Here is a 25,446-nt window from a genome sequence, read left to right as displayed (position 1 = left end):
TGTATCCCCTGTGTATCCCCTGTGTATCCCCTGTGTATCCCCTGTGTTTCCCCTGTGTATCCCCTGTGTATCCCCTGTGTATCCCCTGTGTATCCCCTGTGTTTCCCCTGTGTTTCCCCTGTGTTTCTATTCAAAATCTCTGAAAACTGAAAATATCAGGGAAAGAAAAAGAATGATTTGCTGGAAAAAAACAAAAGAAAGTTCTTCTAGAGAAACAAAGTCCTGGGGTATAAAGCTCACAGCCAGGGGCAAATATGTGGGCAGAATAGGTTTCTCTGCAATTCCATGATTATATTTATATATTTGAAATGGGAAATCACTTTCACTTTGGTAAATCTGTTTGTTGCCCCAGCGCCTGTGTGTTTTGCACCGATTCCCCCTCCCTGGAGCCCAAACCGGCCCGGCCCTGGGGCTTTCCCAGCGCAGAGAGACAAACAGAACTGCCCGACCCTCCCTCTGTGTGAGAAACGAAACAGAAACTTCTGCCTCTCCCTCCTCCAACAGCAAATTCCTCATTCTGCCCCTTCCTGGGATCTGCCCTGCCAGCCGACAGTAACCTGCCACCTCTAACTGCCCCTTCTACACTGCCCTGAGCATGGGGGACACTGATACATTCCCATTCCCTGTGGCCCTAGAGTGGAATCTGGGGCCCGAGAAACTCAAGGAGCTGAAAAACAAACTGCTTGTGTATTTCCAGAGCAAGAGCAAGTCTAACGGAGGGGAGTGTGTGATCAGGGACCCCGACTGCACCCCCGGATATGTCCTCATCCACTTCAGCCAAGAAACAGGTAGGATTGGGGGTACAGGGATATCCCCTCATCCACTTCAGCCGAGAAACAGGTAGGATTGGGGGTACAGGGACATCCCCTCATCCACTTCAGCCAAGAAACAGGTAGGATTGGGGGTACAGGGATATCCCCTCATCCACTTCAGCCGAGAAACAGGTAGGATTGGGGTACAGGGATATCCCCTCATCCACTTCAGCTGAGAAACAGGTAGGATTGGGGGTACAGGGATATCCCCTCATCCACTTCAGCCAAGAAACAGGTAGGATTGGGGGTACAGGGATATCCCCTCATCCACTTCAGTCGAGAAACAGGTAGGATTGGGGGTACAGGAATATCCCCTCATCCACTTCAGCTGAGAAACAGGTAGGATTGGGGGTACAGGGATATCCCCTCATCCACTTCAGCTGGAACGGTAGGATGGGGGTCCCCTTCCCTCAGCCAAGAAACAGGTAGGATTGGGGGTACAGGGATATCCCCTCATCCACTTCAGCCAAGAAACAGGTAGGATTGGGGGTACAGGGATATGTCCTCATCCACTTCAGCCAAGAAACAGGTAGGATTGGGGGTACAGGGATATCCCCTCATCCACTTCAGCCAAGAAACAGGTAGGATTGGGGGTACAGGGATATGTCCTCATCCACTTCAGCCAAGAAACAGGTAGGATTGGGGGTACAGGGATATGTCCTCATCCACTTCAGCCAAGAAACAGGTAGGATTGGGGGTACAGGGATATGTCCTCATCCACTTCAGCCAAGAAACAGGTAGGATTGGGGGTACAGGGATATCCCCTCATCCACTTCAGCCAAGAAACAGGTAGGATTGGGGGTACAGGGATATCCCCTCATCCACTTCAGCCAAGAAACAGGTAGGATTGGGGGTACAGGGATATCCCCTCATCCACTTCAGCCAAGAAACAGGTAGGATTGGGGGTACAGGGATATGTCCTCATCCACTTCAGCCAAGAAACAGGTAGGATTGGGGGTACAGGGATATGTCCTCATCCACTTCAGCCGAGAAACAGGTAGGATTGGGGGTACAGGGATATCCCCTCATCCACTTCAGCCAAGAAACAGGTAGGATTGGGGGTACAGGGATATCCCCTCATCCACTTCAGCCGAGAAACAGGTAGGATTGGGGTACAGGGATATCCCCTCATCCACTTCAGCTGAGAAACAGGTAGAATTGGGGGTACAGGGATATCCCCTCATCCACTTCAGCTGAGAAACAGGTAGGATTGGGGGTACAGGGATATCCCCTCATCCACTTCAGCCGAGAAACAGGTAGGATTGGGGGTACAGGGATATCCCCTCATCCACTTCAGCTGAGAAACAGGTAGGATTGGGGTACAGGGATATCCCCTCATCCACTTCAGCCGAGAAACAGGTAGGATTGGGGTACAGGGATATCCCCTCATCCACTTCAGCTGAGAAACAGGTAGGATTGGGGGTACAGGGATATCCCCTCATCCACTTCAGCTGAGAAACAGGTAGAATTGGGGGTACAGTGTGAATAGGTTGATAAAGGGGTATAGTGGGGTATAAGTGGGGGTGGGGGCAGATATACCTGACTATGAGCTGGGGAGATTCTGCACCCTGTGCTGCTTTGAGGCGACTTTTGTGATGCGCCCCAAGTATAGAATGCAGCAGGAATCAGGGGTAGGGGGGCAGATAGAGCTAAGCGTGGAGGGAGTGGGGCAGATAGACCTAAGTGTGAGAGGGGCAGATAGACCTAAGTGTGAGAGGGGCAGATAGACCTAAGTGTGGGAGGGGCAGATAGACCTAAGTGTGGGAGGGGCAGATAGACCTAAGTGTGGGAGGGGCCGATAGACCTAAGTGTGAGAGGGGCAGATAGACCTAAGTGTGGGAGGGGCAGATAGACCTAAGTGTGGGAGGGGCAGATAGACCTAAGTGTGGAGGGCCGATAGACCTAAGTGTGAGAGGGCAGATAGACCTAAGTGTGGGAGGGGCAGATAGACCTAAGTGTAAGAGGGGCAGATAGACCTAAGTGTCAGAGGGGCAGATAGACCTAAGTGTGGGAGGGGCAGATAGACCTAAGTGTAAGAGGGGCAGATAGACCTAAGTGTCAGAGGGGCAGATAGACCTAAGTGTGGGAGGGGCAGATAGACCTAAGTGTAAGAGGGCAGATAGACCTAAGTGTCAGAGGGGCAGATAGACCTAAGTGTGGGAGGGGCAGATAGACCTAAGTGTGGGAGGGCAGATAGACCTAAGTGCAAAGGGGCAGATAGACCAAAGTGTGAGAGGGGCAGATAGACCTAAGTGTGAGAGGGGCGGGCAGATAGACCAAAGTGTGAGAGGGCGCAAGGGGCAGATAGACCTAAGTGTGAGAGGGGCGGATAGACCTAAGTGTGAGAGGGGCAGATAGACCTAAGTGTGAGAGGGGCAGATAGACCAAAGTGTGAGAGGGGCAGATAGACCTAAGTGTGAGAGGGGCGGATAGACCTAAGTGTGAGAGGGGCAGATAGACCTAAGTGTGAGAGGGGCAGATAGACCTATGTGTGAGAGGGGCGGATAGACCTAAGTGTGAGAGGGGCGGATAGACCTAAGTGTAAGAGGGGCAGATAGACCTAAGTGTAAGAGGGGCGGATAGACCTAAGTGTAAGAGGGGCAGATAGACCTAAGTGTCAGAGGGGCGGATAGACCTAAGTGTCAGAGGGGCGGAATGACCTAAGTGTGAGAGGGGCGGATAGACCTAAGTGTGAGAGGGGCAGATAGACCCAAGTGTGAGAGGGGCAGATAGACCCAAGTGTGAGAGGGGCAGATAGACCTAAGTGTGAGAGGGGCAGATAGAGCATGGGAGATTGGCCTGGGTGCCAGTGGGTGCCAGATGCACCTCACTACATTCCTGGGTTTTATTTACTGCTGAACATGAATTCCTTGCTTTGTGGCGTTGCAGCGCAGCAGCAGGTTCTGCAGAGAGAGAGTCACACCCTGACGTTATCGGGAGGAGAGAAACTGAAGTTACACGTCCGACTGCCCGGGGCAACTCCTCCCATAGGGGGCAAGGATCTTAATGTGAGTATCTGGGGGCACAGCTTGGGGGAGGGGTTAATGAGTTGGGGCTGAAGGCACCGTATAGGGGAGGAGTCACTTTTGTGTAATTGTGTAATTATTTTATCCAACTCACGTGACTTTTTATTATGATTTTAGAATCAACAATCACAAGAAAATCTCCAGCAGCAGCTCGGTGAGATCTCAATATCCCTGTTATTCCCTGTATAGAATATCCCTGGGGTAAATGTGCACTTACCTCTGGGGTAACATTCATCATTTTCTGTCTCACGATGTAGTTCATTTAGCATTTATGTACAGAGCTACTACTACTACTCCCCCCGGGGGGGGGGGGTAAGGCCAAACAGTTGGGGGGGGAATAGAAAAGGAAAGGAGAGGGGATGAGAGACAGAAGGAGAGAGGGGAAGGGAAAGGGGGTTCGGGGAGTAGAGAGACAAATGGGGGGAGAGGGGAAATATAGAAGGGGGGAGAAGAGGGAGGATGGGGGGGAGTAAGGCCAAACAGTTGGGGGGGGGGAATAGAAAAGGAAAGGAGAGGGGATGAGAGACAGAAGGAGAGAGGGGAAGGGAAAGGGGGTTCGGGGAGTAGAGAGACAAATGGGGGGAGAGGGGAAATATAGAAGGGGGGAGAAGAGGGAGGATGGGGGGGAAGGAAGGCCAAACAGTTGGTGAAAAAGGAAAGAAGGGTATACAAAAGAGAAGGGAGCAAAGGAAGGATTTCAGTAAGGGGGGAGCAGAGTGGTAAATGGGGGAGCAGAATGGTTATTGGGGCAGCAGAATGGTTATTGGGGGAACAGAGTGGTTGTTGGGGGAGCAGAATGGTTATTGGGGAACAGAGTGGTTGTTGGGGGAACAGCGTGGTTGTTGGGGGAGCAGAATGGTTATTGGGGAACAGAGTGGTAATTGGGGGAGCAGAATGGTTATTGGGGAACAGAGTGGTAATTGGGGGAGCAGAATGGTTATTGGGGAACAGAGTGGTTATTGGGGGAGCAGAATGGTTATTGGGGAACAGAGTGGTTATTGGGGCAGCAGAATGGTTATTGGGGAACAGAGTGGTTATTGGGGCAGCAGAATGGTTATTGGGGAACAGAGTGGTTATTGGGGCAGCAGAATGGTTATTGGGGGAATAGAGTGGTTGTTGGGGCAGCAGAATGGTTATTGGGGGAACAGAGTGGTTGTTGGGGGAGCAGAATGGTTATTGGGGAACAGAGTGGTTATTGGGGCAGCAGAATGGTTATTGGGGGAACAGAGTGGTTATTGGGGAACAGAGTGTTTATTGGGGCAGCAGAATAGTTATTGGGGAACAGAGTGGTTATTGGGAAACAGAGTAGTTATTGGGGAACAGAGTGGTTATTGGGAAACAGAGTAGTTATTGGGGCAGCAGAATGGTTATTGGGGGAACAGAGTGGTTGTTGAGGGAGCAGAATGGTTATTGGGGAACAGAGTGGTTATTGGGGGAACAGAGTGGTTATTGGGGGAACAGAGTGGTTATTGGGGGAGCAGAGTGGTTGTTGGGGGAGCAGAATGGTTATTGCCCCTACTCACATCCAGCGATGTTTGCACATCTCATGGAGCTACATTTATTCTTTCTGCTCCCCCCCTTGTAGATACAGAGGATCCTCCCCAGGGACCAAATACTGGATCCCATGATTCCCCACCCCCCGTGATCCTGATCGGGAATGTCCAGGACTCCTGCTCACTTGAGATGTTAAACCTCTTGGTGGAGAGCGTCAGCGGGAAACAAGAGGACTCAGACTTCCACGTGGAGATGATTCCTGAGTTCTGCTCTGCTGCTCTCACCTTTACCTGTAACGTTGGTGAGTCCCGGGCTAATTGCACACCCACCGATGGACGATAATAACAGGACAGTAGGGGGGAATCCACCATAGCGAGTAATTTGAACCCCAATTTTCCCCCTTGGTCACTGCTCACAGCTCTGTCTCTAAGCAGAGAAGCTACAATATTGGGTAAGTGATCCTTCTGCCAAACCAACCCCAACACAACAGCAATGGCCGTGGGTTCCACCAACCGTGGGATCTAAACTACTTAGTATCAATGCCCCCCTTACTGTATGACCTACATCCCACCAATCCCACCCCAACCACCGCCATCATGTGCACCTCTTCCTATAGGCACAGGAGACAGATAATCTGGGGTGCTGGTAGCCAATGGTTTTGCTTTAAAAAGTAAAAAGTCTTGAACCCCTGAAAACAGGCTCCTGTGAAGCAAAAAGCAATGTACTACACAGATGGGATGGCCCCCCAATAATAGTGGTTGTTTGGCCATGCAATGTAGCATTGAGCCTTTACCCTAAGCAACCACAATCTAGTTCTGCTCTGGTGCAACCCCAAACTACCACATACCTGACCCCCCCACTCTTTAACATGAATTACATGGAGGATCATAGATCCAAAATAACAGATTCATGGATTTTCCATAAATGTAAATACAAAATAAATTTTTTTGTGCTTCATAGGAGCCTATTGAATAATGTTCAAAAGATATTAGAGGTCACCTCAGAGTTCCATGGAGCTTCTTGGTAACTTATAATACCCTAATATTATACAATAGGGGGTACATTATTCAATATATAACCTAGTGGGTTTAGACCAGTAAAAGGTTGAATTATTGATAACAATGGTGCCAAGTTCATCAGTATCACAAATGGAGATCCCGGGCTCCTTATGGACCTTGTATTATATCTGAGGAGTGTTAGTGCCTTCCCAGGACACTGGGCCACTGAGCTAAAGAAGCTGAGGGCACTTCTTCTCCCAACGGGAATCTTATGTTTTCACAGATTTCTACAGTTTTATGGGCGACTTCTCCAGGAACCACAGGGTTAAGCAACTGAAACTCACAGCGAAGCCTTTGGAGGCCACCAATGTTATCCGAGCTGAGAATCTGCCCCCAAACACAGGCGAGGACCACCTGATGATTTACTTTGAGAGCCCACAGCACGGGGCGGGTAAAGTTGAGGACGTGGTGCTTTTTCCACAAGAGGAGGCTGCAGTTATAACATTTCATGATAAAGGAGGTAAATAAAAGAGTATTTATTCCAGTTGTCCCCACTTAGCTCAGCTTGGCCCTGCTTAGGCCTCTTGCCCCATACCTGCTGGGGCCTTATTAATGTTCCTCTCTTGCACAAAATGCCCTTTCCTATCCCTCGGTTGTGCTTATTGGCTTTTCTGTAAAGGGACAGAGATACCCAAGGTCTCTATTAGTGAGGGGAGGTTAGAGACTTGGAATGGAGAGAGAGGGAAGATATTCTTGGGTGGAACAAGACGGGCATCAGAGAGAGAAGGAGGAAGATGCTAAATAACTGTAACCCTATCCATAATGCCCAGAATGGGGTCCTAGCTTAGCTGGTGTGAGCAATGGTTACATTGCAGATCAATGAAGTAATTCATGAGTAGCTGCAGTATCCAATTCAGGGCAAAACACACTGGTACCACAGCGGAGAGGGCTTGGTAGGTTTAAGATACACCCACTAGTGGTCCAGAGCCCCTCTACTGGAAACCTCCTGGAGTAGATACTAGCCTGAACCTCATTTATTGGGTTCCCAGTTCCCAACTTCTCTGAGGGATTGGTACCTTTAGGGCCTTGTTGTCCCAAGTGCCCCAGCAGCATCCACCCTGTTCAGTAGGTGGAGGCCAAAGAGGAGGAATTTCCCAGTGACTATATTAAACTTAACAGGAAGTGATCATATGCCTCCCTGGCCAATGGGGATATTCTTCCACCCAGGCAGGCAGGTAACAAGAGTTTTCCCCAGAAAACAGAGGGAAAGTAGACTAATAGTAGAGGGTCCCAGACCGTGTGGGGTTCTACACAATGTTTTGTGGAATTATCAGGTATGGATTTTAGAAGGCCTTCCTGGGTACATTGGGCAGCACAGATATCTTTCCCCGAAAGCCAAGGGTTTGGCTCCAGTCCCATTATGCAACTTCACATCCAGTTTATCCAAAAATAAAATCCAGTTGTATTTTTTACATTTTTAGCTGCAGAGATGGTGATGGCAAAGCAGCATATGTTTGGGAAGAAGCCGATATCCGTGTATCCTTACTATGAGTCCCTGGGTTTAACTCTGTATGGGGAGAAGGGACCTTGTGTAACATTACCTGAACCCCTGGAGGTGCCAGTCAGTCCGTATGTACTGGAATTCATACTGGGAGACCCACAGATAAAAGGCGACATAGACAAGAAGATGGCAGATAAGAACTGTGAGATGACATGGCCAGATCCAAACTGCCCCAATCCCACCATTAAACTGTCCATCCCCAGCTCCATATCATCTCATCTCAGGACTGTGGCAAAGATTGTACGGACATGGAGAGATCAGGTTTCTACAGAATTCTCCCTTTTTATTTCCAAGTTCAAAGTCGCAGAGTACGATGTGATTCCACCAGTTTGGGAAGCCATCAAAGGAGAAGCCAGCAGCTCCACATATAGGGGGGTTTTGGTCAAACCAGACCTTTCCAAACACAAAGTCTTCCTTGCAGGACTCTCCAAAGTTATGACTAAGGAAGAGGAAACTTTCAGGGCCCTGGTAGAAAATACCACCAGGCAAATTGATAGACAAAATAACAGCTTGGCCAAAGCCGTGCCGCTCTCTCCTGCTCGCTATGAAATCATGAAAACCAATGGCCTTGAGAAGAGCCTACAGAAATCATTTCCAAAATTAAAGATCTCCTATGATATAGAAGCAAAGAATATTGAGCTCTATGGGCTGAAAGAGGAAGTTTTGGGCTCCCAATGTGAAATACTAAGCATGGAAAAAGGTTTCAAACGCAAACCCATTACTCTCGAGGGTCACGTGGTAAAATTCCTGCAGGCAGCAGGACATGAAGAACTCTCATGCTTTCTGTTCATACGGCACAATATCAACGCAATGTTTGAGGTTGAGGATAATGAAGTCGCTTTAACCGGACTCTCCATGAAGGATCTGTCAGAGGCAGAAGCACAGATGGGCCGAGAGTTAGTCTGTAAGCAACTTACTGTAGAAGACAAGATGATTATCCAAAAACATGAGTGGAAAAGTTTGAAGAAAAATTTACATGAAACTTTGAATGCTGAGAAACAAACCATTGTGATTGAGGAGTTTCCCCGAGGGGCAGAGAATCAGGTGGTTATTGCTGGTCTGGCTCCCAGTGTAGGGAAAGCTTCCCAACAGATCCATGACTTTCTGGAGATGAACACTCCCATACAGAAGGACATTCCCGTCACATCGGTGGCCGTTATACAGTTTATCATGGAGAAGAAGGAACAGGACATGAATAAAATAAAAAAGAATGTTGAGATTGCGATGAAGCACAGGACTATCTCCATGTATGGTCCGAGACCGTACGTTCAAGAGGCAGTCGGCCTTATGGAAAATGTGTTGGCCTCTCTGCACTGGGATGTACTGGAGATTAGGAAGCCAGGAGCCAAGAAGTTCTGCTTGAAGAACAAAGAGCTTCATGTCAATACAGCAAAGACTAAGTACAACTGTGTGATACATTTACAAGAGGACGGAGAAGATGGGTTTATTCCTGATGTGAAGTGTGAGGGTGTCCTCCATTATCAAGTGAACCTGCCGGGTGGAGTGACCGTTGCAGTCTATAAGGATGACCTGGCCCGTCACTCTGTTGATGTTGTGGTTAATGCAGCCAATGAGGATCTGAAGCACATAGGGGGGCTTGCAGGGGCCCTACTGAGAGCTGCGGGGCCCAAACTACAAACTGATTGTGATCAGATTATAAAAATACGAGGGAGATTATCGGCTGGTGATGCAGTGATTACTGATGCCGGGAATCTGCCCTGCAAGCAGGTCATACACGCTGTTGGGCCCGTATGGAACGCGTTCTTTCCAGGGAAATGTGACCGGCAGCTCCACAAAGCAATAACCAGCTGCTTGGATCTGGCTGCAAGGAAAGGACACCGCTCCATCGGGATCCCAGCTGTCAGCTCAGGGATTTTTGGATTTCCACTAAAAAGATGCGTGACCCATATCCTGGGGTCCATTAAGGCGTATGTGGAGGACAACTCTGCCCACAGCACCATCAAACAGATCCATCTCGTTGCTCTTGAGTCTGCCACCGTCCAGGCCTTTACTGATGCTCTCAGAGCAGAATCTGAACAGCTGAAAGTTGGATCAGCACCAAAAGCAACAAGCGACGTCACAATTAATAAACGAGAGAAGTCGCCATCACCAACCAGGGTCACCAACTCCCAGGAGCAGACAGTGACCACCAATGAGGGGCTGATCATAAAGGTTATCCAACAGGCGATTGAAGACTCCACAGTAAGTATCCGGGCTCAGTGAATATCAGCTGGGGGGCAAAGTGATAAGTCTGAAGAGGCCACAAAGGTTTGGGAGCAGGTGGGCAGATAGGGGTGGCAGGTAGGGCACGTGGTTTAACCCAGTTCAATGCTGTGCTAAGGGCGGGCAGCAATCCCCTTATCTATCTGCACTGTAGGCTTATTGGCACTTACAATAGACTTGCATTTTGTGGGTGCCCCCTGTTTTGCCTCCCCTGTTCACCTGCCCCCCAGGGTTGGCACAAGCTTTAACCCAGAACCACTGCCCTACAGGTTTAGGGAAACTGGGTCTCAGAGCCTGGGCGGCAGTTGGCTTCCAGCTGCCATATTGAATAAAAGAGGTTCTTGTTGCAGACTGACGTCATTGTGAACAACGTGGGGCAGAAGCTCCAGCTGAACGAATGGCAGATAAGCAGAGCCTTGGCCGCTCGGGCTGGACCTCAACTGCAGCAGCTTCTGTCCAATAGCAGCCAAGGGGCATCGGCGCCAAATGGATCAGTGTTCTCTACTGACGGCTGCAACCTCAACTGTGCGAAGGTTCTTCATGTTGTGATGCCACAATGGGATCGCAGGGTGGGAGAGAGGGTAAGTGTTTCTCATTCCTGGCATAAATGCTCCCTGTCCCATCACAATTCACTCCCCTTCCCATCAGAATATTCTCCCCCTCCCATCTCTGTGTAATTCAAGCTATAATGGCCAGAGCTGCAGCAGGAAGCTACTGAGACCCAGCTAAAATGGCGGCTGTTACTCAGGCAGGTAAAGCTTTCTGCAGAATAAATATAGGGCTCTAGGGGGCACTAATGTGGCAAATCTACTGGCAGTAACATGCCAAAATGCCTTTCCTTCCCCTTTAAATTGCATTTTTTTCAGGTTTCACAAACTTTACTCGGGGTACAATAGTGAAGGAGGGGTATCATGATGAGGAAGAGATCTGATTGGCATGTTGTGCTACAAGGGTTCTGCCGCCCCCACATATAAAATATACATACTGCATGGCTGCTTAGAATCCAGTGGCATCTGCATCATTTCTGTAGTAATTACTAACAAATTAACTACTACTAATTAGCCTAACAGCACACTGGCTACATTGTAACAGGTTAACATTGTCATTTAGGTTGAAAAAAGACACAAGTCCATCAAGGTCGACCTTTTATCTCTATAAAACCCCAACTGTTACTGATCCAGAGGGGCAAAACTCCTTCCTCAAATGCCTTTCTGATTCTCCTGGAATTTGGGGTAGGGCCAAGAGGCAGTTACAGGTGCAACAGGGTGGGGGGGTCCTTAAACTGATTCAGGGGGGGATCCCACAACTTCCCAGCCCCCCTGTAACTCCCCTTCCTTGTACCTATCTAATGTATCTGCCAGTACCACTGATTCAGGGGGGGGATCCCACAACTTCCCAGCCCCCCTGTAACTCCCCTTCCTTGTACCTATCTAATGTATCTGCCAGTACCACTGATTCAGGGGGGGGGGGATCCCACAACTTCCCAGCCCCCCCTGTAACTCCCTTTCCTTGTACCTATCTAATGTATCTGCCAGTACCACTGATTCAGGCGGGGGGGATCCCACAACTTCCCAGCCCCCCTGTAACCCCCCTTCCTTGTACCTATCTAATGTATCTGCCAGTACCACTGATTCAGGGGGGGGATCCCACAACTTCCCAGCCCCCCTGTAACCCCCCTTCCTTGTACCTATCTAATGTATCTGCCAGTACCACTGATTCAGGGGGGGGGATCCCACAACTTCCCAGCCCCCCCTGTAACTCCCCTTCCTTGTACCTATCTAATGTATCTGCCAGTACCACTGATTCAGGGGGGGGGGTCCCACAACTTCCCAGCCCCCCTGTAACTCCCCTTCCTTGTACCTATCTAATGTATCTGCCAGTACCACTGATTCAGGGGGGGGGGATCCCACAACTTCCCAGCCCCCCCTGTATCTCCCCTTCCTTGTACCTATCTAATGTATCTGCCAGTACCACTGATTCAGGGGGGGGATCCCACAACTTCCCAGCCCCCCCTGTAACTCCCCTTCCTTGTACCTATCTAATGTATCTGCCAGTACCACTGATTCAGGGGGGGGGGGGGATCCCACAACTTCCCAGCCCCCCCTGTAACTCCCCTTCCTTGTACCTATCTAATGTATCTGCCAGTACCACTGATTCAGGGGGGGGGGATCCCACAACTTCCCAGCCCCCCCTGTAACTCCCCTTCCTTGTACCTATCTAATGTATCTGCCAGTACCACTGATTCAGGGGGGGGGGGTCCCACAACTTCCCAGCCCCCCCTGTAACCCCCCTTCCTTGTACCTATCTAATGTATCTGCCAGTACCACTGATTCAGGGGGGGGGGGATCCCACAACTTCCCAGCCCCCCCTGTAACTCCCCTTCCTTGTACCTATCTAATGTATCTGCCAGTACCACTGATTCAGGGGGGGATCCCACAACTTCCCAGCCCCCCCTGTAACTCCCCTTCCTTGTACCTATCTAATGTATCTGCCAGTACCACTGATTCAGGGGGGGGGGGGATCCCACAACTTCCCAGCCCCCCCTGTAACTCCCCTTCCTTGTACCTATCTAATGTATCTGCCAGTACCACTGATTCAGGGGGGGGGGTCCCACAACTTCCCAGCCCCCCCTGTAACTCCCCTTCCTTGTACCTATCTAATGTATCTGCCAGTACCACTGATTCAGGGGGGGGGTCCCACAACTTCCCAGCCCCCCCCTGTAACTCCCCTTCCTTGTACCTATCTAATGTATCTGCCAGTACCACTGATTCAGGGGGGGGGGTCCCACAACTTCCCAGCCCCCCCCCTGTAACTCCCCTTCCTTGTACCTATCTAATGTATCTGCCAGTACCACTGATTCAGGGGGGGGGATCCCACAACTTCCCAGCCCCCCCTGTAACCCCCCTTCCTTGTACCTATCTAATGTATCTGCCAGTACCACTGATTCGGGGGGGGGATCCCACAACTTCCCAGCCCCCCCTGTAACTCCCCTTCCTTGTACCTATCTAATGTATCTGCCAGTACCACTGTTCCTCCCCTTTTCCTTCTTAACATGGAACCTTCTTCCTCTCATCTGATTGGCTCCCTTGTGTAGCCCAATGACATTGTTGAGGCTCAGTATGTTGTACCAGGAATTATCCTCCCACTCACTCACATGGTTTCTCCCTCACTCACTCACATGGTTTCTCCCTCACTCACACTCAGGTGCTCAGGAAAAGTATAAAATCCTGCCTGAAGCTGACTGAACAACAGAGCTTGCAATCAATATCAATTCCAGCCATTGGCACGGGAAAACTGGGTTACCCTAAGGATCTGGTGGCAGCGGTAACGTTTAAAGAAATTTTACACTTTAGCTCTAAGGCACAAAGCCTCCAAGAAGTGAATATCGTCCTTCACCCGAGAGATACAGAGAATATCCAGGTAACGAGGGACGGTATTGAGTGACACTCAGGGAGGGAGGGTACTAAAGTGACACTCGGGGAGGGAGGGTACTAAAGTGACACTCGGGGAGGGAGGGTACTACACTTTGCTGTGGGTTCTTAGTATCGTTGCCTTCTTGCCCCCCATTATAGCACCAATATTGAATCCCAACAATAAATGTCTTATTGCCCCCAGGTATTCTCCAAGGAACTTCAGCGGCTCTGCAGGGAGGATTCCCCGAGTGACACAAATTCTCCCTCCAGAACATCATCGGGTGAGTGCAACCTACATGGCAGCTCCCTCCTGTGTGGGCAACATGGAGACTCTCGAGGCCCTTCCCAGAGTGCAGCTGGGCTCCCTGCTCTGGGGCACTGTTACTCAGTAGCCATTGGCTGAAAGCTAAGCATTCTGTAGCTATAATATCAGCAACCTCCCAGCATTCCCAGCATTCCTCAAAATGGCTACAGCGACCAGCTCCCTGAGCCAGTGCCCCACTTAATGCAAACAAATCCTCCAATGAGGATCTTGTACCCCCAGATCTCTGCTCTCCATCCCCGAGACCCTCAGTGGGAACAAGAAACCCATCATTTCTAGCCCCAAACTCCTACAGGTCACAGGGTCAGGCCAGTGAGCCGGGATTGGCCAGTTGTCTCCCTATGTTAGAGGGAAGCAAGATGGCTGCCGTAGTGCTGATAGGGAGATTCCCATTGGAATTAGGCTCAGGCCACTGGCTGAGGAGAGTGGGGGGGGGGTGCAATGGAGGAAATTTAGGAAATATTGGCCCCCCCAGCCCCCATGGAATCCGTATTCCCTCGTTGCTTCACATCTTTCCAGCCATCTCTATAGAAGGAATATTCTGCCAGATTCCTGCCCCAAAGGTTCCGACTAGAACGTTCCCTTCTCCTTACAGATTTCTTTGGAACGGTGACGAGCCCGGCGCTGGGGGTCCATGAGATGAGAATCGGCCCCATTACCTACCAAGTGAAGACCGGAGACATCACCAAGGAGAATACGGATATTATTGTCAATTCCACAAACAATTCCTTCACCCTCCAATCAGGTAAGGGATCTACTGGGGGGAAATGGAGCCCAAGGCATTTGGGAAGAACCTACTCAGTATCTGGGCTGGTTCTAGGGTTCAGCCTCCCATTGGCACACAGGGCAGGTAGCAGCTAGGTGAGCAGCCAATGGCAGCCAGGCAGAAGGGGAGCAGGGGCCAATAGCAGTGGGGCTGCAGGGAATCGGGTTTGGGGAGGGAGCCCAGTAATAAAACATTTTATATCTCTAAATAAATGCAAAGTATTAAAATCTAAAACCAATTTATATCCAGTTCAGTGCAGTTTGTTAGTTCCCCTTTAAATATACCCTAAAGGCTTTCCCTTTCCCATCAGCCCTCACTCCACTTACCCCCCACCCCAATCTCTCCCTCTCTACAGGGGTCTCTAAAGCAATTCTGGATGCGGCCGGACCAAGTGTTACACTAGAATGTCAGCAGCTCGGTAAGGAGATTCATTATATTCCCAGAATCCCACGAAATCCTGTTGCTTATCTGTAAGGGATTTATTTTCTTTTTTTAACTTTATATATGTCTCTACTTATAAACATACATATATACCCCTCAGTGACTGCTAATATCCTTATCATTTACAGTAGGGGGTACATTATCCCTTATAATACATGAGTGATACTCAGAGTTCCCTGTATAACTCAGCCTGCAGCCTTGTGCCTTTATATGGGGGGCACAGAACCCCTCAGTGACTGCTAATATCCTTATCATTTACAGTAGGGGGTACATTATCCCTTATAATACATGAGTGATACTCAGAGTTCCCTGTATAACTCAGCCTGCAGCCTTGTACCTTTATATGGGGGGCACAGAACCCCTCAGTGACTGCTAATATCCTTATCATTTACAGTAGGGGGTACATTATCCCTTATAATACATGAGTGATACTCAGAGTTCCCTGTATAACTCAGCCTGCAGCCTTGTGCCTTTATATGGGGGGCACAGAACCCCTCAGTGACTGCTAATATCCTTATCATTTACAGTAGGGGGTACATTATCCCTTATAATACATGAGTGATACTCAGAGTTCCCTGTATAACTCAGCCTGCAGCCTTGTGCCTTTATATGGGGGGCACAGAACCCCTCAGTGACTGCTAATATCCTTATCATTTACAGTAGGGGGTACATTATCCCTTATAATACATGAGTGATACTCAGAGTTCCCTGTATAACTCAGCCTGCAGCCTTGTGCCTTTATATGGGGGGCACAGAACCCCTCAGTGACTGCTAATATCCTTATCATTTACAGTAGGGGGTACATTATCCCTTATAATACATGAGTGATACTCAGAGTTCCCTGTATAACTCAGCCTGCAGCCTTGTGCCTTTATATGGGGGGGCACAGAACCCCTCAGTGACTGCTAATATCCTTATCATTTACAGTAGGGGGTACATTATCCCTTATAATACATGAGTGATACTCAGAGTTCCCTGTATAACTCAGCCTGCAGCCTTGTGCCTTTATATGGGGGGCACAGAACCCCTCAGTGACTGCTAATATCCTTATCATTTACAGTAGGGGGTACATTATCCCTTATAATACATGAGTGATACTCAGAGTTCCCTGTATAACTCAGCCTGCAGCCTTGTGCCTTTATATGGGGGGCACAGAACCCCTCAGTGACTGCTAATATCCTTATCATTTACAGTAGGGGGTACATGAGTGATACTCAGAGTTAAGGGTCTCTAGTCCATGCGTACCCCTCTCCTATAGTACAGCGCTGCAGATTATGTGGGTGCTATATGGGTTAATGTGACTCTTGCCACATATTTGTGTTTATTAGGGGGAAACCCTTCCGTTGCCTCTTCCTCAGCGATGGGCAAGATGGCTGCTCTGCTCTCTGGGCTTCCATACGGTACGTTTCTCCTTGGGTTCATTCTTTCCATCCACAAAATGCCACCCCCTGTCTCCCCCGTCACCCTGGCACCCAGCTTCCTCCAACAGCAATAGCTACTGCCACCCAAACACAGACCAACTGCAACAAGCAGAGAAATGATTATAAGATCTGTTCTTAAGATTTGCCCATTAGTAGCCCCCCCCCGCCATAATGCCACCCGCCTCCCCTGTGTGTAGAGTAATCTGATTGGCGAGGATCCCTGGGGATCAAAGTGGGGGGGGGCAGGAGGGGGCAACTCTTGTGAGAAAGGGGGGGGGCTATAAATTGGGGTTCAAAGTTTTAATCACATGGAGTTATGAGAGATCAATAGGCAGAGTGGGGGCCGAGGGCTGGGGGGGTCACAGTCAGATGATGGATATTTCCAACACAAGGGAATGATCTGTGGGAAGAACGTGTAGAACATTAGGGATCAGAACCCGGGGCTTGTGGGTCAGACAGTAACGGGTCGGACAGACACATGTGGGGAGACTCATATTGATATTTCTGCACTTTCTTCCCTTTAGGGACACAGGGTCAGACAAGTTTCATCCTGACTCAGAGTGGGAACCTCCAGTGCACAAATATCCTCCATGTGGTGGGACAGACCGACCCGAAATGTATCCAGAGGTGCGTCCTGGATGTCCTGCAGGAGTGCAACAGGCTGCAAATGGCTTCCGTTGCCCTCCCAGCCATGGGCACAGGTGAGACTGGGGCACAAGTGAGACTGGGGCACAGGTGAGACTGGGGCACAGGTGAGACTGGGGCACAGGTGAGACTGGGGCACAAGTGAGACTGGGGCACAGGTGAGACTGGGGCACAGGTGAGACTGGGGCACAGGTGAGACTGGGGCACAAGTGAGACTGGGGCACAAGTGAGACTGGGGCACAGGTGAGACTGGGGCACGAGTGAGACTGGGGCACAGGTGAGACTGGGGCACGAGTGAGACTGGGGCACAAGTGAGACTGGGGCACAGGTGAGACTGGGGCACAAGTGAGACTGGGGCACAGGTGAGTCTGGGGCACAGGTGACACTGGGGCACAGGTGACACTGGGGCACAAGTGAGACTGTGGGCACAAGTGAGTCTGGGGCACAGGTGACACTGGGGCACAGGTGACACTGGGGCACAGGTGACACTGGGGCACAGGTGAGACTGGGGCACGAGTGAGACTGGGGCACGAGTGAGACTGGGGCACAAGTGAGACTGGGGCACAGGTGAGACTGGGGCACAGGTGAGACTGGGGCACAGGTGAGACTGGGGCACAGGTGAGACTGGGGCACAGGTGAGACTGGGGCACAGGTGAGACTGGGGCACAGGTGAGACTGGGGCACAAGTGAGACTGGGGCACAGGTGAGACTGGGGCACAGGTGAGACTGGGGCACAAGTGAGACTGGGGCACAGGTGAGACTGGGGCACAAGTGAGACTGGGGCACAGGTGAGACTGGGGCACAAGTGAGAGCTGGGGGCACAGGTGAGACGGGGGGCACAAGTGAGACTGGGCACAGGTGAGACTGGGGCACAGGTGAGACTGGGGCACAGGTGAGACTGGGGCACAGGTGAGACTGGGGCACAGGTGAGACTGGGGCACAAGTGAGACTGGGGCACAGGTGAGACTGGGGCACAGGTGAGACTGGGGCACAGGTGAGACTGGGGCACAGGTGAGACTGGGGCACAGGTGAGACTGGGGCACAAGTGAGACTGGGGCACAGGTGAGACTGGGGCACAGGTGAGACTGGGGCACAGGTGAGACTGGGGCACAGGTGAGACTGGGGCACAGGTGAGACTGGGGCACAAGTGAGACTGGGGCACAAGTTGAGACACAGTGAGACTTGGGGCAGCTGAGACTGGGCACAGGTGAGACTGGGGCACAAGTGAGACTGGGGACACAGGTGAGACTGGGGCACAAGTGAGACTGGGGCACAGGTGAGACTGGGGCACAAGTGAGACTGGGGCACAAGTTAGACTGGGGTACAGCGTGAGACTGGGGCACAAGTGAGACTGGGGGGTACAGGTGAGACTGGGCACAGGTGAGACTGGGGCACAAGTGAGACTGGGGCACAAGGTGAGACTGGGGCACAAGTGAGACTGGGGCACAGGTGAGACTAGCGGCACAGGTTGGAGACGGGGCACAGGTGAGACTGGGGCACAGTGAGACTGGGGCACAGGTGAGACTGGGGCACAAGTGAGGACTGGGGCACAGGTGAGACTGGCGGCTTACAGGTGAGACTGGGTTACAGGTGAGACGGGCACAGGTGAGACTGCGGGCACAGGTGAGACTGGGCGCACAGGTGAGGACTTGGGCGCCCACAGGTGAGACTGGGTACAGGTGAGAACTTGGGTACAGGTGAGACTGGGGCACAAGTGAGACTGGGGTACAGGTGAGACTGGGGCACAAGTGAGACTGGGGTACAGAGTGACTGGGGCACTGGGGCACAGGAAGCACAGTGAGGGACTAAGGCACAGGTGAGAACTGGGGCACAGGTTGAGACTAGGGCCAAGTGAGACTAGGCACAAGACTGGCGCACGGTTGAGACTGGGGCACAGGTGAGACTGGGGCACAAAGTGCAGAACTAGGGCACAAGTGAGACTAGGAATGGTGAGACTGGGGCAACAGGTGAGACTGGCGACACTAGGGCACAGTGAGACTGGGGGCCACAGGTGAGACTGGGTACAGGTATGAGACTGGAGCACAAGTGAGTAGGGCACAGGGAGACTGAGGGGCACAGGTGAGACACAGGCTGAGACTGGGGCACATGGTGAGACTGGGGGCACAGGTGAGACTGGGGCACAGGTGAGGGATGGAGCACAAGGAGACTATGGGCACAGGTGCAGACTGGGCACAGGTGAGACTGGGGTACAGGTGAGACTGTGGGCAACAAGTGAGACTGGGGCACAGGTGGAGACTGGGGCCACAGGTGAGACTGGGGTACAGGTGAGACTGGGGTTACAGGTGAGACTGGCGGCACAAGTGAGACTGGGGCACAGGTGAGACTGGGGCACAGGTGAGACTGGGCAAAGTGAGACTGGGGCACAGGTGAGACTGGGGCACAGGTGAGACTGGGGCACAGGTGAGACTGGGGCACAAGTGAGACTGGGGCACAGGTGAGACTGGGGCACAGGTGAGACTGGGGCACAAGTGAGACTGGGGCACAGGTGAGACTGGGGCACAGGTGAGACTGGGGCACAGGTGAGACTGGGGCACAGGTGAGACTGGGACTGTTGGGGGGAAATGGGCCGACCCGGTACTGTAAGTGTGAATCCCAGAAACCTTGCCATTTCCCACTGTCTCTCTAATGCATTTGCCCCTGTCGCTGCCGTAGGTGCGGGGCAAGTTCCTGCCAGTATCGTTGCCGGCGCCATGTTGGACGGAGTGGAGGATTTTGTTAAATCCCAAGCGGCACCGTCAGTTACGACTGTCAGAATTGTCATCTTCCAGCAGCCCATGCTGAGCGACTTCTACACGAGCATGAAGGGGAAGGAAGGGACAGCCGTGTCGCAGCCACAGTCCATGTTCAGCAAACTCTACTGTAAGTTGCACCCCTATCTGCTATGGGGGACCCATAATGAGCCCCAAACATTCCCCCATGTATATAAAGTGTATGACTCTCAAATCTGTGCCACAGACTCAAACAAACTCCTCCTAGGGCCCCCCCAGAGAAGCTGGCATCCAGGGGCCACTCCCACAGCAATTGTATGAGATGAGCCAAATGGTATTGGGGTATAGAGGCAAATGGCAATAAAAAATGGCTAATGGCAGTTTTCCAGATTGGGCCTCCTAGGGCCCCCCCAGAGAAGCTGGCATCCAGGGGCCACTCTCTGCAATTGCATGAGATGAGCCAAATGGTATTGGGGTTATAGAGGCAAATGGCAATAAAAAAGGGCTAATGGCAGTTCCCCAGATTGGGCCTCCTAGGGCCCCCCCAGAGAAGCTGGCATCCAGGGGCCACTCTGCAATTGTATGAGATGAGCTAAATGGTATTGGGGTTATAGAGGCAAATAGCGATGGCAATAAAAAAGGGCTAATGGCAGTTCCCCAGACTGGGGCAGACTAGGAGGTTCCTGGGTCTCTGACAGTCCAGTCCAACCCTGGTCCCTATTATGGACTAAAGGTCACATACACCCATAGTTTATATTTGTTGTGTTCCATCAGGGCTCCATTTGCCTGTCATCAACCAATCTCCACTCCCTTTCCATTAGGCCACGCCTCCATCAAAATGCATCTTATAAATAAAGCCCAGGGCTGGAATACACTAGGGCACCCTAATACACTAGGGCACAATGGTGGGGTGCCAGGTACCCCTTCTGCCTGCCTTCCTCTAGTTTTGGCCCCTCTCACAGTCACGGTGTGTGAGTGACGCCCTCTGCCCGAGGCCCGCCAGTGATTAAGCCACACCTTCCATTACGCTGGATGATTGTTGATGGAAAGAGATAATTTCTAATGGAAAAACCCACATGGCTAATATGAGGGAACCCTTAGTAATCAATGATATGGGATACAGTATTGCAAATACTCATGTACGGCTTAAGCTCAATCCTCTCTGGTTCCACCTACAGCCTGGGCTCTACCAGCCAAGAAGAAGCCCACCCAGAAGTTGACGGCATTTCAATTGACTGATAACATTGATCCGGCCATTATACACCTCTGTGCGGCCAATAAACAGGAGGTCAGCGACACCAGGTTGTGGCTGGGGAAACTAATTCTAGACGAGCAGTCTGAGGAGGTTCTCCAGGATGAGTGGGTCGGAGACTTTGAAGAGGCCGAGCAACAGGCACTATCAGATTTACAGAAGAGGCTACAGGTCTTTATTGAGTATGAACCTTCCACTCCTTCTGTGAAGGTCTCGGGCCTCACCAGGGATGTCATGGAGGCCACCAAGGAAATCCAGGCCATGATAAAGCAAATAAGGGACCAGAGAACCACGGAACGTGAGGCTGAGCTGTACAGTAACCTGGTGGAATGGAGCTACCATGATGGCAGGAGAATGGTCCCATTCGATAAACTGACAAACCTACAACTGGAGGAGGCGGCAAGTGAGAAGAAGCGCCAGGTTACTGTGAGGGTGAAGGGAATGGAACTCACTGTTGATATAAACAACAGAAAGGCTACAGACTCTCGCGGAAACACCAAGGAGATCAGGCGGGTGGCCAAACACGGTAACGGTCTGATTTACATTCATTGACTCCCCCAGGGAACTCTGGGCCCATCCCCTCCCTTACTCTACTCTAGGCTACACTGGGAACCCTTCTACTCTAATGGGGAACTCTGCATGAGGGCCCCGGGGTACTGGGAATATGTTATTTATACACTTCAGAACCCTGTCAGAACTGCTTGCAATCTTGTTATGAGTATGAGTTCTAAACAAACCCCCCTATTTTACCCCCATCTCCCCTGAAACATCATTGAGTGAGTAGCAGGAATACACATGGTTAAACCACACCTTCCTACACACTTTGTGGCCTTGTTGTTTCTCTCTTGGTTCTACAAGGTCCTGCAATTTATCTCCCCTGGCTTTGGGTTGGCAGGCCAAACCGGGCAAATCAGGTTGATGAATGGTTACCCTAGTTGCCCTTGCTGTAGGAATTCCAGCTTAGCCATTGTAGGATCATGATATTCCCTGTATTTTTAAATATGGCGGCACTTGAGGTATGGCGGCCATTTCTTGCTCCTGCCTTTACCCTCAGTAGGATATAAGGAGTAGGTAGCCACAGGGGCAATTATGTCCATCAAAACAACAACTCTAACTCCCTATTGCCCATTGAGCCCACTGGTACCATAGCCTCCTTTTCATGGAGTCTGGCCAAATAATATCACCTACCCCTGACTCCCCTATTCAAGCTCCTTGTTAAAGGGAATGGGTCCAAACAAAGACTATTATGACCATTATGGGTAAGTTCTTACACAACACTGATCCAGAACACTTCTGCCCGGCTCCCTGGGACCAGTGCCCCCTGCAAGAAGATCCGGCAATGAGAACCCTTTCTGTTCTATAGACACCCAGCTGGGTTCATGGGGTTGGTGGGGGCATTAAGTACACTATTTCTAGCACTGAGAACCTACTGGGACCCCCTCCTGATGTTTGGCTACAGCCGGAATTGCCCAGTTATAATAATAGCAAGATGGCTGACATGGCGCTGGGGGGCAGGTTCTGATTGGAGCATCCCCCTAGTACAGGTGTCTGTAGGGATCCAACCAATACATCCAATAATCCAATAAATGTTCTTTTGTTTTCCAGAAGGAGAGACCTTGAATTTACCTCAAAACTGGGATCCAATGGGGAAAGAGCAAGTCAAGGTGGTACAATTGGCCGTTAATTCCCCAGAATACACCACTGTCCAGGGCAAATTCGCCCAGACCTGCGCCATGAACATCCTTAAGGTACCTATTGCTCTAGTACTTGGGGTAATTTTCTGTGATTGGTCGGATTCATTGTTGGTTTAATCAGGGTTCTGTGCGCCGGAGACTCTGGGTCTGATCTGCTATAAAGCAACTCGTTTGTATCATACAAAGGTTCTGCTGCTTTGGGCTCCAGTTAGGTTGGAACCCAATTCCACTCAATGCCATTGGGTACCCTGGGTCCCTGGGAGGTGCTGGCCAATGGCACCCAGTTCCATGTCTACTGTTTCCTCCATTTCCCAGATTGAGCGGATCCAGAACCAAGCTCTGTGGCAGAACTATCAGATCAAAAAGAACCATCTTGACAACAAATATGGCGGCACCACCAACGAAATGCAGCTGTTCCACGGCACCGACAGCGCTACAGTGCTCAACGTCAACCGCAACGGCTTCAACCGCAGCTTCGCTGGGAGGAACGGTAAGAGACCGCGGGTTGCCAGCGGGTGGCGCCATTTTACATACCGGCTCCAAGGTCCATAGACGTTTTCACAAGTGTGGGGGTGCTATAACTGGGGGGTCCCACAAAATCCCCATTAGCACTACTACAGACAGTTTTGTTTGGGGTCCTCCTTTCAGTCTTTCACTTCTCTTCTGCAAACAAACCCCTGGGCTGCAGGGGGGAGACACAAGGGAACTTGGGGGGTCACCTTTTTCTAGGGGAGACTGAGCTAGAGTCACATGACTGGAGGGAAGCAGAGGGGCAGCAATGGTTTTCACTATGTTGCCTTGTTACTATGGTACCCTGTTACTATGTTACCATGCTACTGTTACCCTGTTGGGGTAACTATGTTGCTATGGTTCCATGTTGCTACGTTACTCTGTTGCTATGTTACCCTGTTATCCTGTTGCTACGTTACCCTGTTATCCTGTTGCTACATTATCCTGTTGCTATGTTACCCTGTTACTATGTTACCCTGTTGCTACGTTACCCTGTTACCCTGTTACCCTGTTGCTACGTTACCCTGTTGCTATGTTACCCTGTTACTATGTTACCCTGTTGCTACGTTACCCTGTTGCTACGTTACCCTGTTGCTACGTTACCCTGTTACCCTGTTGCTACGTTACCCTGTTACCCTGTTGCTACGTTACCCTGTTACCCTGTTGCTACGTTACCCAGTTACCATGTTACTAAGTCACGTTATTGTCTGATGACGGCGTCTCATTATGAATTTGATTCAATGTATTTTATTTGCCCAGCGGCCATGATTGGAAATGGGACGTATTTCGCGGTGAATGCCAATTACTCCGCGCAGGGCACCTACTCCCAACCCGATGGGAATGGGCACAAGCGGATGTACCTGGCGCGGGTACTGACGGGAAAGTATTGCCACGGTCAGCGTGGAATGATAACTCCTCCCCCCAGGAACCAGGCCGACCCAACGGATCTGTACGACAGTGTAACGGACAATCCCGCCGGTCCCTCCATGTTTGTGATCTTCAGTGACATCCAGGCCTACCCCGAGTATCTCATCACCTTCTCCTGAGGGGCCCGGGGCAAACCATGCACCTATAGTCAGTGGGAGGGGCCTTAGGTTTCTGGGGGCCCCCCAGTGCCCAATGAAGGTCCGTGTAGGCCCCGGGCTGAATGTTACATTGTGCCCACTGTTTCATCCCACTAATAATAACAAACAGAACAGAGATATGAACTGTTTTGGCCAATCAGCAGCTAGTCTGGTCTTCAGGGATATCCGGCCAATAGAACCGGCCAAGTGCGGTATTTACTCTGCCCGTGACACTGAGGAGCGGTGGGGGGGGGGCAGCTCAAGCTCATATTGAATTGGTGCAGAATCCGCTCTGCCTGGTCCCCCCCCAGCTCAGCTCCTGGGATATCTGAATGGATTTGCACTTACATGTTTGTGGGGCGCAGTATCATTCGCTGCTGCACCCCCATTAGGGGGATAATGATCCCACCCCCAGATACCAATTAACTCCGTGTCAGTAGACAGATAATGACCCAGATTTTGCCCTGTGATATATGTACCCAGGAGGGGTAAGAAGGCGGGGCTTGACTCAGGGAAGGACATGCCGGTGAGGCTGACACCCAAGTGCCTGTGTATAATGGTTACCGAGTCGCTGCTGCCATAACATTTTACAGTGCGGTTCCTTGAAACCACTGGACCTGGTACAATCAGCACTTTTCTGCCAGTGGCAGACCCAGTGTCAGACCCAATAAAAGTTCTGATATGAAACACTAGTCCTCTGGTTATTTCTACGGCAATTACTCTTTTATCGTGGGTGGGTTTCATTACTGTCCCCCCAGCAGCTCCCCCTAGTGGCTGTGAGGAGTCTGTTGCGCTGCAGCACTGACCCAATGGAAGAAAAGCCCCTGATCTGCCCCTCCCCAATTATGCCCAAACCCCACCCACGGCCCACCCAAACCCCATAAATATGAATCACAGAAGAAACAAGATCTTATCCCGTCGTATCCTGTGCCCCCCCCAGGGGCATCTGTAGCATTAGGGGCCTGGGAGTTCTTTATGGGGCGACGCACTCACTAGTCCCACGGCTGCCATTGGGCTCCTGGTTCTTTGGGCAATGAGGGGTCGGTCCAACATCCGTGGCACAGAGAGGTCTGGG

At 51.0% G+C, this 25,446-nt stretch overlaps 1 protein-coding gene across 1 annotated transcript; it reads left to right on the top strand.

Moving 5' to 3' along the window:
- Nucleotides 1–461: 461 nt before the first annotated feature.
- On the top strand, nucleotides 462–25,058 carry LOC100485144 (protein mono-ADP-ribosyltransferase PARP14-like). Its single transcript, XM_031893404.1, has 18 exons — nucleotides 462–788; nucleotides 3,702–3,820; nucleotides 3,956–3,992; nucleotides 5,424–5,633; nucleotides 6,614–6,850; nucleotides 7,812–10,093; nucleotides 10,465–10,695; nucleotides 13,319–13,534; nucleotides 13,730–13,808; nucleotides 14,445–14,594; nucleotides 14,971–15,033; nucleotides 16,385–16,456; nucleotides 17,002–17,178; nucleotides 19,796–20,002; nucleotides 21,030–21,629; nucleotides 22,709–22,851; nucleotides 23,113–23,287; nucleotides 24,067–25,058. Exons 1-18 carry the CDS (start codon nucleotides 596–598, stop codon nucleotides 24,351–24,353), a joined length of 5,478 nt encoding a protein of 1,825 aa, XP_031749264.1. The 5' UTR covers nucleotides 462–595; the 3' UTR covers nucleotides 24,354–25,058.
- The last annotated feature ends 388 nt before the right edge of the window (nucleotides 25,059–25,446 follow it).

The sequence above is a fragment of the Xenopus tropicalis genome, chromosome 9, assembly GCF_000004195.4.
Source record: "Xenopus tropicalis strain Nigerian chromosome 9, UCB_Xtro_10.0, whole genome shotgun sequence".
Classification (NCBI taxonomy): Eukaryota; Metazoa; Chordata; class Amphibia; order Anura; family Pipidae; genus Xenopus; species Xenopus tropicalis.
Note: the sequence above shows the minus strand (reverse complement) of the source record. Positions and strands in the feature narration are given on the sequence as shown.

Coding starts and splice junctions, on each gene's coding strand:
- LOC100485144 (XM_031893404.1), top strand. CDS start 596: ATGGGGGACACTGATACATTCCCATTCCCTGTGGCCCTAGAGTGGAAT. Junction 14,595..14,970: donor TTCCTTCACCCTCCAATCAG/GTAAGGGATCTA, acceptor CCCTCTCTACAG/GGGTCTCTAAAGCAATTCTG. Junction 20,003..21,029: donor CATGTTCAGCAAACTCTACT/GTAAGTTGCACC, acceptor TTCCACCTACAG/CCTGGGCTCTACCAGCCAAG.